Source organism: Sebastes umbrosus, chromosome 19 (assembly GCF_015220745.1).
Source record: "Sebastes umbrosus isolate fSebUmb1 chromosome 19, fSebUmb1.pri, whole genome shotgun sequence".
Taxonomy (NCBI): domain Eukaryota; kingdom Metazoa; phylum Chordata; class Actinopteri; order Perciformes; family Sebastidae; genus Sebastes; species Sebastes umbrosus.
Window position 1 is genome coordinate 13,518,377 of NC_051287.1, and position 12,662 is coordinate 13,531,038.

The 12,662-nt window shown below is 39.3% G+C and overlaps 1 protein-coding gene across 1 annotated transcript; it reads right to left on the minus strand.

Annotated features, from left to right (window-relative positions):
• Positions 1-1,035: 1,035 nt before the first annotated feature.
• Positions 1,036-12,316, minus strand: kcmf1 (potassium channel modulatory factor 1). The gene is made up of 7 exons (XM_037752136.1): positions 12,108-12,316; positions 8,502-8,669; positions 7,819-7,958; positions 4,940-5,041; positions 4,644-4,827; positions 3,575-3,869; positions 1,036-2,641 (listed from the first exon to the last, which is right to left on the minus strand). The coding sequence occupies exons 1-7, from the start codon at positions 12,121-12,123 to the stop codon at positions 2,377-2,379; spliced, it is 1,170 nt and encodes a 389-aa protein (XP_037608064.1). The 5' UTR covers positions 12,124-12,316; the 3' UTR covers positions 1,036-2,376.
• Positions 12,317-12,662: the final 346 nt, after the last annotated feature.

Here is a 12,662-nt window from a genome sequence, read left to right on the forward strand (position 1 = left end):
TGGGACAGTTGCTGCTGGGCCCGTCGGTCCATCAAGGGCGTCTTCCTTAACAGATTAATCTCCCGTCTTTCATGAAGGGATCACCTACTGACGCTCTGAGGGAGGCTTCAGTCTGTCTGTCTGTCTGCTGCAGGAAGAATAAATTATAATAAATAATATAACCCATTCATCAACACCACTACTAACCAGTTTGAACTGGCCTATTCACTGTAGTGTCCATCTTTTCTGTGTGCTTCCTTAACATGTTATGTTACATGTCACATTTTGCTGTTTTATCTGTTTGTCGTATCCTGAAAGGCGCCACCAAATAAAATGAATTATTATTAATAACCAAAAAGACTGAATAATTCTCAACTGAGTACATTTATGGCTTTTCTAATTTGATCATTCTGACTTAGCGTCTGCTTTCATACATATAAGCAGTAAATTAACATTTAATAAAAGGTTTATAACACATTATAATATAGTTGTAATCAGATATATGTCATAAAAGAGTTGATTAATGTGCAGCATTTGTCAACAAATGACTTCTCCTTTTATATTTGTACACTTGTTTTACTATATTGTCATTCATTATGACACAGACAAACACATTAATAAACATTTATCTCTGCTTACACTCTCCTTGCTAACACTCGACTAATCGATTAGTTGATTTAATCGACGGAGATTCTCCACAAAAAACATAAAATAAAATAAAAATCACACAAAAGCACCATTTTAAATCTTGTGTTTACCAGAGATGTTCTCAGAAGTTTCTTGAAAATAAGTCATTCAGCATGAAAAAAGCATAAAAAACGACTAATCGACTAAAGAAATCTTAGTGGACTAATCGACCGTGAGGGGCAGCCCTACGTACAACTACATTATAGTGTGTTATAAACTATTTATACAAGTATGTTAAAGGCTGAATAGTTGCAAACGTTTCCAAGTTTATGTACCAACAGACTGTCATGAAATTGTGCCGGACTGAACACAAACATCTGTGGAATCACAACAACAACAAAACGTGCAAACGTGTGACGGGTCTCTTGGTTTCATCAAAAGCTGTGCGCAGTTTATATTTATTGTATTCTAAATTTTTTACATTTTAAAAAAAAAACGTCCGCCCATGTCTTAGAACCATTATGAAAGTTAACGCACAAATTCAATATACATCTCATTGTATTTTTACACAGAGGGGTAAAAGTATAGGCATGAAGGTGGCACGATTCATATCAAGGCTCAAATCAGAAGAATCAGAAAAAAACAAAACATGAATAAATAGAAAGTGCTAACCCTTAGCAGAAGAAATAAAGAATGCCTTCTTTTAAAAAAGAAACAAAACTGCAGTGTGGGAAAGTCTCAAGCTCCTGTTATTTAGCAAAGAAACTCATACAAGCCATCTAAAGCATGTGGTCTGACTCTGGGCCTGTACATTAGCAGAGTGAACGCCAGAAACTAGTGTGGAGGAGCGATGGACATACTGTAGTTGGGCGTCTGTACTTATCTATAAATTATAAAGTATACTGTGCCTAAACAGCTTATCACTAAACATAAACATCTAGGAAACTCTTTTCTTCTGTTCCTAGTATTCATCTGATGCATGTAGTCGTCACAGAGAAAAAGGCGTTCTGGAGACACATCGCAGCATGTCTTCAAAAGCTATACTGCAGAATCCCAACTCTCTTCATTATATCGACTCATTCAAAAGAAAACCTAACAAAATAAGATTGTTAAGATTTAAATTTCTGCATGTCAGTTTTTGAAAACTACTCAAATTTTTAACCATGTTTGAAATAGCCATTTAAAAACAGTTGAAAGCTTTGGGATATTTTTTAAAAAGTTTTAATGACAGGGTCATTAAAAGTCATGCACGCTGCAAATAACTGCATGCAGTAGTTATGGTAACCCATCCAAGCACTTTTTATTTATTAATAGTCATAAACACACACAGCAGCTTCATCAGAGGAGCCTATGCCCTCTTGACTTTTTGAATGTGGAGTATTTATACGGAGAGCCGTTTGCATGTCACAGGAAGCAAAAGGTCTGCCACAGCTGCCTGCAACATTTACCTGATAAAGAAAAAGAAACGGTATGTGGATTGATTATCAACTTCATATATATTTTATATATATATATTTATATATTTCTCTTCTCTCGCTCGCTCACTCAGTTGCTATTGCGCACTCGCACATTTATCCCACTTGCTCTCATTTATTTTTGTTTACAATGTAACAAAAATGGTGACAGGCCTGAAATTACAATCACCAAAAACAAACTCAGAAAATGGAGGAGGGAGGAAAGGAGGGTGAGGCCAGGGAGGACTGCTGCTGTTTTGCTGTCCATCACTGACAGTTGCAGCAGAGAGGACACAGTCTGCTTGATGCTCGGACATCAAAGAGGAGGCGGCGGAGGCTCCTTCCCCGTAGAGCTGCGCTCTCTAAGCTGGAGGTTCTCCAGCGCCACATCTAAAGGCATGATATCCACGCAGCCCATGGCTCCGAAGTCGGCGAAGTCTCGGCGCTCCTCCTCGTCGGAGGAAGAGCTCTCTTCGTGCATCAGCGTGGACAGGAGCAGCTCCTGGACAAACAGGCTGCGGTCGGCGCGCTCTCCTTCTAGAAACTGCCGCTCCGCTTCGGACATCTTAGGTTCATTCAACCTGGAGAAAAATAGATTTAGATACATTCAGATGATACACTTGTACAGTTAAAATGTTTTCTATTATAAATAGAAAGGGAACATAAGCTGGTCTGGTCTGGTTTCACTTTGATTCGGCACTGATCTACTGTGGGCAGGAATCCCTTCTCCTCCAGTTTATCTCTAATGACTTTATAGATGTCACTTTTATTGTGGACTTTATTTAGCATATTCTGTGTTCTCTTTGGCCAAGATGTCAAGCAAACATCAGACTTCTGCAGAAGTCCAGGTCAGTCCTCTCCCACTCATGTTACCCTGACATTTACCTGTGTCCATCTCAACAAATGTCCACACAGGCAGCTTGTAATCCCCTGCGGTTTGGTTCACTTCCTGCAATTGGGTCGGATTATGTCCTCAATGCTTGGAAACACCTCTCTAAGGCAGCCTTGGAACAGTTGTTTTGGTCCTCGCCAGAGTACGATTACTGCGTTCACAACTGCCCAAACCAACCGCATCGGAGTTCGATTAAAACAAACTGAATGTTGGCTTCTGAAAGCGCCCTGAGATGGTTGATATTTTATATTTTTCTTATTGTCAACAAATCCAATGAAAAGATTTTATTTTTTTAATCTTATTTCTTTGAGACTTGGACCTCTATTCTTGTCCAAAAACTATTAAAACCACATCAGTGAGAATGCTTCATTATGATGAACACACTGCAGTTTATTTTGAGTCATTCCCACAAACACTGTCCTGCTGTCGTAAACACTCGCTAGCACACTAAATCTGCAGCTGAAATAGTCCCCAATAAATGATCTATTTGTCCTGTTTGAACATTTGTCACTACAAAACTTCGTGAAGGCAAAATTAATGGTCAAAAGAACAGTAAAGCACATTAGCTGATATAAAACCATTCATTATCGAGCCAACATCAACAGCAACTGGCCACACTCACCGTGCTAATAGGAACTGGGAGCTGTGGGACGAGGATGAGGGATTGTTTTCACCCACAGCGGCGGTGTTGGCAGTTGCTGCGTTGGGTGGAGGGATGGCGGTGCCGGAGTTTCCCGGGTTGTTGCCGCGCCGTGTCGCGTGGCGGCCCGTCTCCACTTGCTGCCGCGCCGCCTGAGCCTGCTGCCGCTCCAGCTGCAGTTGCATCTGGAGCTGCTGGAGCTGCGAGGCTGAAGGCCCTGATGAGTTTATTTGGCCCCCCGCCGCACGCCGCACGCCTGACAGCTGAGACAACAACTCTGCAGGGGACAAAAACAGGCGTCACGGTTTGCGGTTTCTAAATTAGTCAGTGTAAGATACCTGTAAGAAGATATGAAGGACAGAGACAAAGCAAGCAAGTTACCAACATGAGGAGTCATTATGGGTTTGGTTTAGGGATGCAACGATACCGATATCAATATCGGACCGATACTGACTCAAATAGCTGGATCGGATATCGGTGACAATGGGGCCGATCTATTCAATTCTATATTTATATACAATATACATACTGGAATTTTTAATTCCTGTGTAAGTTTTAAACAATTTGTTGCTGCATTAAAACGGTTTACACTTTTAATTTTGAAGTTTTTTTTTTTTTACTAAATTGCTGGTGTACAATTTATTATTTTAATAATAAATAACAATTCAGTAAATTTATATCTATGTATTTGTCTGTTACATTTTGTTTTAAAAAGTTAAGAAAGTAATGTTTAAGTCAGACCTGTTGTTGCCATACACATAAAAGAATGATCCCAGTCACTTCCACACAGTGAGGCATACAGCTTATTGCTTAATCTAAACACTTATCGGCTTGGTGCTCGGTATCGGCCGATACCCTAAGCCCAGGTATCGCTATCTGGACCGGTGCATCCCTAGTTTGATTGATATATTTTCAGATTTTTCTAAATATGAGAGATCTTAAAATGTAGATTATTTTTATGGAAGTATACATTTTGCTTTGTACTGTTCTCAACTTATTTTGAGATACCAACTCTACTTGTGAGTGAAGAGTATAATCTGCAGACTCTCACCTGCGATTGGGTCCATTGCTTCTCGGTTACTGGGGGTGTAAGTGGAGCTCTGTGATGAGGAGGATGAGAGTCCCCCCGTGGAGCCGCTAGTAAAGTGCATATTTGTCCGTCGTGCTCTGGGACCGCCCAGTCCTCTTCCAGGGTGGAACATCCTGCGTACATGTCGAACACTGCTGGACTCATCGTGAACAAGCACTGTTAAGGTTAAATGCAGTTATGTGACACAATGTATGGTATCAACATTTTTTAAACAATATATGTAAACATATCTTGATGTGGACACACAGAAAGGATATTAAATCTCTTGGCGCTCTGTGTTCAAGTGTCAGGTGAGCTGTAAAGTCATCTGTGACGTGGTTGGGGTCCCCTCCTGGCAAGGCAGCACATATTGGACAGATCTGAAACCAGAGAGTGAGAGGTTTCTGTTTAACAAGACTGTTCTTTTCCTGAACTAAATTTAATTGGGTCAAAAAACTCACAATGAAACAAGTACAAAGCAACATAACAAGTGTCACGACTGAGAGCAGATATTGTACATACTGTACTTACTAAAAGTTTAAACTGCCGGGAGTGGAGTTCCCCTTTAAGACTGAATGGGTGGTCATGAGTAAATGTTTAATGTACCAGTGTGAGCAGATTGTCCCATGTACAATGAGGACATGTTTATCGGTTGAGCAGTTTTGACTGAAGAATGTCCTAAAGATGGTACAGTATATCCCCTTGTCTCTTTTGTGTAAGTAGTAATATCATTTAACTGTGGTTGAAAATGAAAAATGAAAAAATCTCTGAAATGGACCAACCAAACATTCCCTTGTTCCAGCTTCTTTGATACTTTTCATTGTCATATATGATAGTAAACTGAATACCTTTGGGTTAATTTGGACTGTTGGACAATTAAAACAAGCCATCTGAATACATGATCGTGGCCTGTGGGAAGTTATGACAGGATTTTTAAAATTGTTTTATGACCTTTTATAGACAAAACAATTCACGGAGAAAATAAAGGGCAGATTATGAAAATAATCGTTTTAAATCAAGCACACTGAAAAAAGGTGTAGAGGCAGTACTACTGTGCAGTCTGCACACACTGCATGGCAGACCATAAAATGTTATTCATACAGAAAATGTCACCACAAATGAGTCCATTAAGGGAATTACTACACATCACATTCTCTTGTCTGTATCAGAGCACGTACTGTACACACCAGTGTCTATTGTGCATCACATTATCAATGTAAAACCCCAGCAAACACCCTGTACATTAATTGCCGTATACAAACACAGCTACACTTCCCCTTTGACTGCTGTTTTTTTCTTTTCGTTCATCTATGAAAAATGATCTAAAAGACAAGGATAGCATTGTTCTACATTTTCCTTATCGTCAATGAGTGAATATATCTTACTCCACTGTGCCATAGAGCTCCATTGTTGTCTAAAAACTATTAAAAACACATCAATGAACCACATTGTTGCACTGGGTGACGCGTTTCTTCATTATGATGGACACGGCCACTGTACTCCCACATACACCATCCTACTGCTGTAAATACTCATTAGTGCACCAAATTAATCCACAGCTAAAAATAGTCCCAAACAAAAGCTCCATTTCTTAATGTTTGAGTGACATTTGCTAAAAAAAAAAAAAAAAAAACTACAGTGCTCAGCTGTTCTAGGAAATGACTTAGCTTTCCTAAAAAGTTAAAGTTTTAAAATATTTACATCTTCATTAGGAACAAATGGCATTAGGGCTGCATGCATAGACAGGGTATTGGGAGATAGAATAATTGTTGATTTTGATCTTTTCATGGATTTTGTTTATAATAAGAGAAGTATAGAATAACGCCAGCCTACTACTACTACTACTACTACTACTACTACTACTACTACTACTACTACTACTACTACTACTACTACTACTACTACTACTACTACTACTACTACTACTACTACTACTACTAGATGGCTCTACCTGTGGACTACAAGAGTCTCTTCCCCTATCCCATCACTGCCGATGTCCGACAGACTACCTGCTGGCCAGCCAGGACGATGTCAGCACTGTCAGCAGCTGTCTGACCCTCTGCCTTGCCTTTGCTCATTTTAACTCGGCAGTGGACAACACTCATAAAAATCCTTCTCTGACAACAAGTAATCCATAAATGTCCTCTGCTTGTACATTCTGGGAAGTCATTTTAGCTGACTGAAGTGCAGCGCTCAACAGCAACAGCAGACTGAATTGTAGTCATGCCAACAGACGAGAGTAGAAAAAAAAACAATCATCCCTGCATGTAATGACTTCAATACAAAAGTACGTCAGTGGATGGCAGAGGTAAACTATGCTGCTGGAGCTGTCTACAGCAACAAAGACAACATTTTGAAAGTATTGACACATTATTGATGACCAATACATACAATTGACCCTTTGCTAAGTCCCGCCCCTCAAACGCAGACTGGTCAATCATAGTGTAGCATCAGCCAGCTTCGACCAGGGTACAACTATACAGCTGTGCTCCATGGACTCTCATGCAATCGTTGCAGATGTTTTGTGGATTTCGAGTTAGTCATGTTTAAGCGTTGTGTAATAGTGATACTCATTACCAAAAGAGGTTGGAAGGAGATATATGTTTCTAAAACATTACGTTTCAACATAAAAAACTGTGGATCTAACATTAGCAGAGTGCGTTAGCACATCATTAACTAGTGGTAGCACTATGCTACGGTAGCTACTGAAGGTATACTGAATGTATACACATGCTGCTTCTGTTTTGTAATGATGGTAACAGTGAATAAAGACCTACCCAGCTTTACTGGAACAGTGTTGTTCCTTAATTTCACTGTCTTCTGTCTCGATCGTGATGGTGGTGGTTCACTTTTACACTGTGATCTGTAAGATTTAGCTTCTATCTTTATCTTTTTAACCTGTTTTTGTTGCTGAATCAATTTGACATCCTGATATGTCCTCTAAATGCATATTGTAGACCCTTCTGTCTGCTTCTCTCTGAAATCGCTTTTCCCAAAAATTAGATAATATTTAAGCAGGGAGTGCAGTTAGTGACAGTGTGGCTCTATGGTAGCTCTAATTGCTTGACGGAGTAGCACTGTGGGGCGGGGCTTAGCGAAGGGTCAATGAGAGTTTAAAAGCAGTGCCACAATCCCTTAATGTGTGCAGTATACTCACCACCTCTGTGGAAGTCTCTGCATGTTCGGAGGTGACATGCTCCTGTAGGGACGTCTCTGTGTAGCCCATCTTGCCACAGTAAGGACATGTGAATGACTGGGGTTGCTCTACTGAAAAAGTGTCTCCTCCATAATACAAGTCTGCAAGAGGAAAGTAAACAGAGCAACCGTTATTGTCAATCGATATTTTAATCATTAATGCAAATAAAATAGCCTCAGTACAAAAGTACACTCAATATATTACATTAATCATGTACAATGAATAATTTGTAAGTCATAAAATCAGGCCTGTCTTCTAAAAGTTATGTTCCCATACAACTAAACTGCAAACAAGGCCGCTGTTCCTGCCCTGTGTGAAACTAAAAATCAACGTTCACTTGCGTAGTCATTTTAAGCCAACCCATGATGTTTTGTTACTCAACCTAACAAAGTAGTTTTCTTGCCTTTTTGTTTTGTTTACAACGTTAACCACGTGTTCAAAACGGTTTAAAACTATGGCTGTAATCCGGGAGAAAATATGTTTCCCTCGAAACGTAATTGAGAATGGAGTTTAGTTGTATAGGAACGTAATTTTGAAGGAGTTGGATAAAACATGATTATCATGGCATGACACAGGTATGATGAGTTTGTGTATGATCAGTAAGCCGCACAAGTTTCTGTCTGGGCTTTCAGGCAGGCTCTTACCATAGTCTACCCTGGTTAATATACACTGCATGGGGTGCTCTGTGGTGTGTCTTGTTGTTGTGGCTCCGCTCTCGTAGCACGATGCGCACAGGTCGTAGTCGTAGCAAATTAAACACTTGAACCGTCTTCCTCTAAAGTTCCCTTTTAAACACGCATCACAGCTCACACCTGCAACAGAGAAAACAGGAATGTAAAGTCAAATATTGTGGACCTGACAATAAAGTTACAAATTCCTTATATAACTGCGTCTGCAGGTCTGACAGTGGGAAAGCAATCTCTCTATCTGCAGGCCAGTCTCACTTACATGAGCATGTGTTTTGGAGTGGCACCAACCCACAAGTGCCAGCAATGAACTCTGGCATTCCAGTGAAATTCACATGCAAGATCTCAAAGCAACAACTCAGAGGCATGCCACATCCATTAAACATCTGGAGGCTGTTTTCATTAAGGCGGCCGCCTCTTAGTCGACTTATCGATCATTTTGCTCGTAGGCGACTAAGATTTCTTTAGTCGATTTTTATGCTTTTTTTCTAGGGCTGACCCGAATGCTTCGAATTTTTGACCATTGCCATGGTAATCGACCTCCAAATCAGTATTTGAATGCTTTTCTTTTTATATAAGTGTAATAATAAAGTATAAATCCCCAAATAGCTCACGAAATAAGGAATAATCCCTCAACATTATTCATTATTCATATTCAACAATAATTACTATTAGTTATTTTCAGACGATATCGCTGTTTGTTGTGTGTAGAGGTGCGTGTTTGTACAGTAGTGTGGCAGCGGCACTGAAATGGGGGAGATGGAGACAGACAGGAGAACATGTCAGCCTACTGCGCTGCGCCGCGAAGCTTCGAATAACTTCGAATATTTCTCACCAAAGTTTCGAAACCCAAATAAGAGTATTCGGGACAGCCCTACGTTTTTCATGCTGAATGACTTATTTCCAAGAAACTTATGAGCACATCTTCGGTAAAACTCAGTTTTACAGATCTACTGATTAAATCATCTCATCGATTTGTCGACAAAATCGTATGAGTGTTAGTCGACTAAGAATTTCTTTGGTCACAGCCCCAGCTTTCATTACAGCTTTTGTTACTCATTTGTAGCACTGTCCACATATTTCAGGTAGCATATTGCATTTTGTATTTATCTAGGTCTACATGAATCAAATTAGAGAGAGTCAAGAGAAAGTAAAGTGGAGCCAGACAGCAGACAAAATGTCAGCCGTTTCTATATTCTCCAAATAGCTTATTACTATTCACAAGTCATTATATCAAATACTACTGCATCTACTTGTCCACTCTCTTTACAACGTGATTACAGTGAAGAACTATCCAAGCATTGGCTCACTACTCTGCAGACACAACCAGTTATTTTCTATGACACATCATAGTTATCATTACACACATTATTCCAACTCCTGCCTATCTGACATTTCCTCTGAAGGGGGAAAAAACTCCTTATTTGGCAAGCTTTTGATAGTAGGTATGCAAGTATTGTGGAAAAATTTCCTTTGTTGAGACTGATCTGGCATCTTGCAACAAAAAGCTTAAAAATATAAAAGAGATATTTATTGACCAAACCCAGGCCTGAACAAACAAATCAACTGAGAAATGTGCAGATATCAGCTGTATGTGTTAAAGGTTGGCCACACCACAGCAAGATTTACAGAGGCTGACAAAAAAACAGAGGTATTATTACCACCTGGGGGGAAAAAAAAACACCTTCTTCGACTTGCACAAGGTATTTTGACTGTGCCCACTATAGGACAATTTAACCAGTTACATTTGTTGTCCTACTTATAACAAGGTAAAACAAGTTGGTTAAGCATTACCCATGGTCCTATTGGGGCTATCTTACTGTATTGTGCTCATGTTTGCATTGTAGAACTTTTGATGTGATTAAACAGGATAACATACTGGATGGCCTTGCTAAAACTAACATTATGTTGAGAATAAAGTGAGCCGAATTTACCCTCCACATCTTGTTTACACTTATACATACAGTAACTTAACAAGTTAGTTACCCATGGTCCTATTGGGGCTATCTTACTGTATTGTGCTCATGCTTGCATTGTAGAACACCAACTTTTGATGTGATTAAAACAGGATAACACACTACAACTAACATTATTATTGAGAATAAATGAGCCGAACTTACCCTTGCACAAGGTATTTTGACTGACACAGAGTGCCCACAATAGGACACCTTTGTTGTCCTACTTTTAACAAGGTAAAGCATTTAGTTAAGCATTACCTATGGTCCTATTGGGGATATCTTACTGTATATTGTGCTCATGTTTGCATTGTAGAACTTTTGATGTGATTAAAACAAGGATAACACACTAAAACTAACATTATTATTGAGAATAAAGTGAGCCGAATTTACCCTCCACATCTTGTTTACACTTATACATAACAGTAACTTAACAAGTTAGTTAAGTATTACCCCCATGGTCCTATTGGGGCTATCTTACTGTATTGTGCTCATGTTTGCATTGTAGAACTTTTGATGTGATTAAAACAGGATAACACACTAAAACTAACATTATTATTAGAATAAATGAGCCAAATTTACCCTTGCACAAGGTATTTTGACTGACACAGAGTGCCCACAATAGGACAATTTAACCTTTGTTGTCCTAAAGCAAGTTAGTTAAGCATTACCTATGGTCCTATTGGGGATATCTTACTGTATATTGTGCTCATGTTTGCATTGTAGAACTTTTGATGTGATTAAAACAAGGATAACACACTAAAACTAACATTATTATTGAGAATATAGTGAGCCGAATTTACCCTCCACATCTTGTTTACACTTATACATACAGTAACTTAACAAGTTAGTTACCCATGGTCCTACTGGGGCTATCTTACTGTATTGTGCTCATGTTTGCATTGTAGAACACCAACTTTTGATGTGATTAAAACAGGATAACACACTAAAACTAACATTATTATTGAGAATAAAGTGAGCCGAATTTACCCTCCACATCTTGTTTACACTTATACATAACAGTAACCTAACCCTAGCTGCCTAGTAGCCTGCCAGCCAGCTAAGCTACCTTAATGATTGCTTTATGGTCTGAGGCCTCACAGGACTTTCTTCTTGATGACAGTGCATTAGCTAACAACAGTAGGGTTATGTGACCAGACACTCACATTTAGAGCTTTCAAATAACACCTAACCTAACATGTAAGCAAAAGACATAGAGTACAGTCATAGAGTACAACTAATGTGGTTATGAGAGTCAGTACAAGCATCATTAAGTGGCAGCTGCTCCTTATGTTAGCATGCTGGCTAGCTAGTGTTAGCGTGCTAACTAGCTAGCCCCAAGCTAACGCAAGGTAACCTAGCAGCTAGCACCTAGCAACGGCTCCGCAATGTTGCCGTATCATTGCGAGCAGGTGAAGTTTAACCCGTTTATATCAACATTAGAGGATATGAGAGATATATATTAGATAGAGATAAAGACAGTAAACATGTGTGTGTTAAGATAAGCCTGAAAACAAGCCGCGAAAATAAGCACTTAGCATAGTTAGCTTAGTTGTGCTCAGGTAATGTAAGCAAGGCGCTGTGTGCTGGATCTTGTTTATCAACTCACCCTCATGTCGGGACATCCTACAAACAGCGGCAAACAGCCCCTCCGAGGGCTCCCCAGCGTGGTTCACTTAATACAGTATGTTAGGTAGTAAACTGGAGAATTAAAAGCCTTCACCCCTCGCCTCTTTTTCGAGCAAAGATGGATCCTCCAGCAGCAGCTTACAGTTTGTTCTGCTTCCCCTCCCAGAGAGAGTCGCTATATCTCTCTGTGTTGACCACTAGGAGGCGACACTCAGACATGAAGTCACTGTGTGTGTGGGGTTTAGTGCCCTTATTGTTGCCTCGCAGGAATCTCACCAAATAAATACTACATACTTCATTAATATATATGTGTATACATATATATACTGTATTATATATATATATTTTACTCATTTATTTTCTTTTTGTTTTTTTTCTTTTTGTTCCCCCATTGCTCTACACATAAAAGGAAGGATATCTATATGTTTGTGTGTGGTACATTTTTATTCTTATTTTATTCTAACGTTTTATTTAATTCTTGTTATTATACTATTTGTCTCGCACCAACAAAGCCAAAGAAAATTCCTCGTGTATA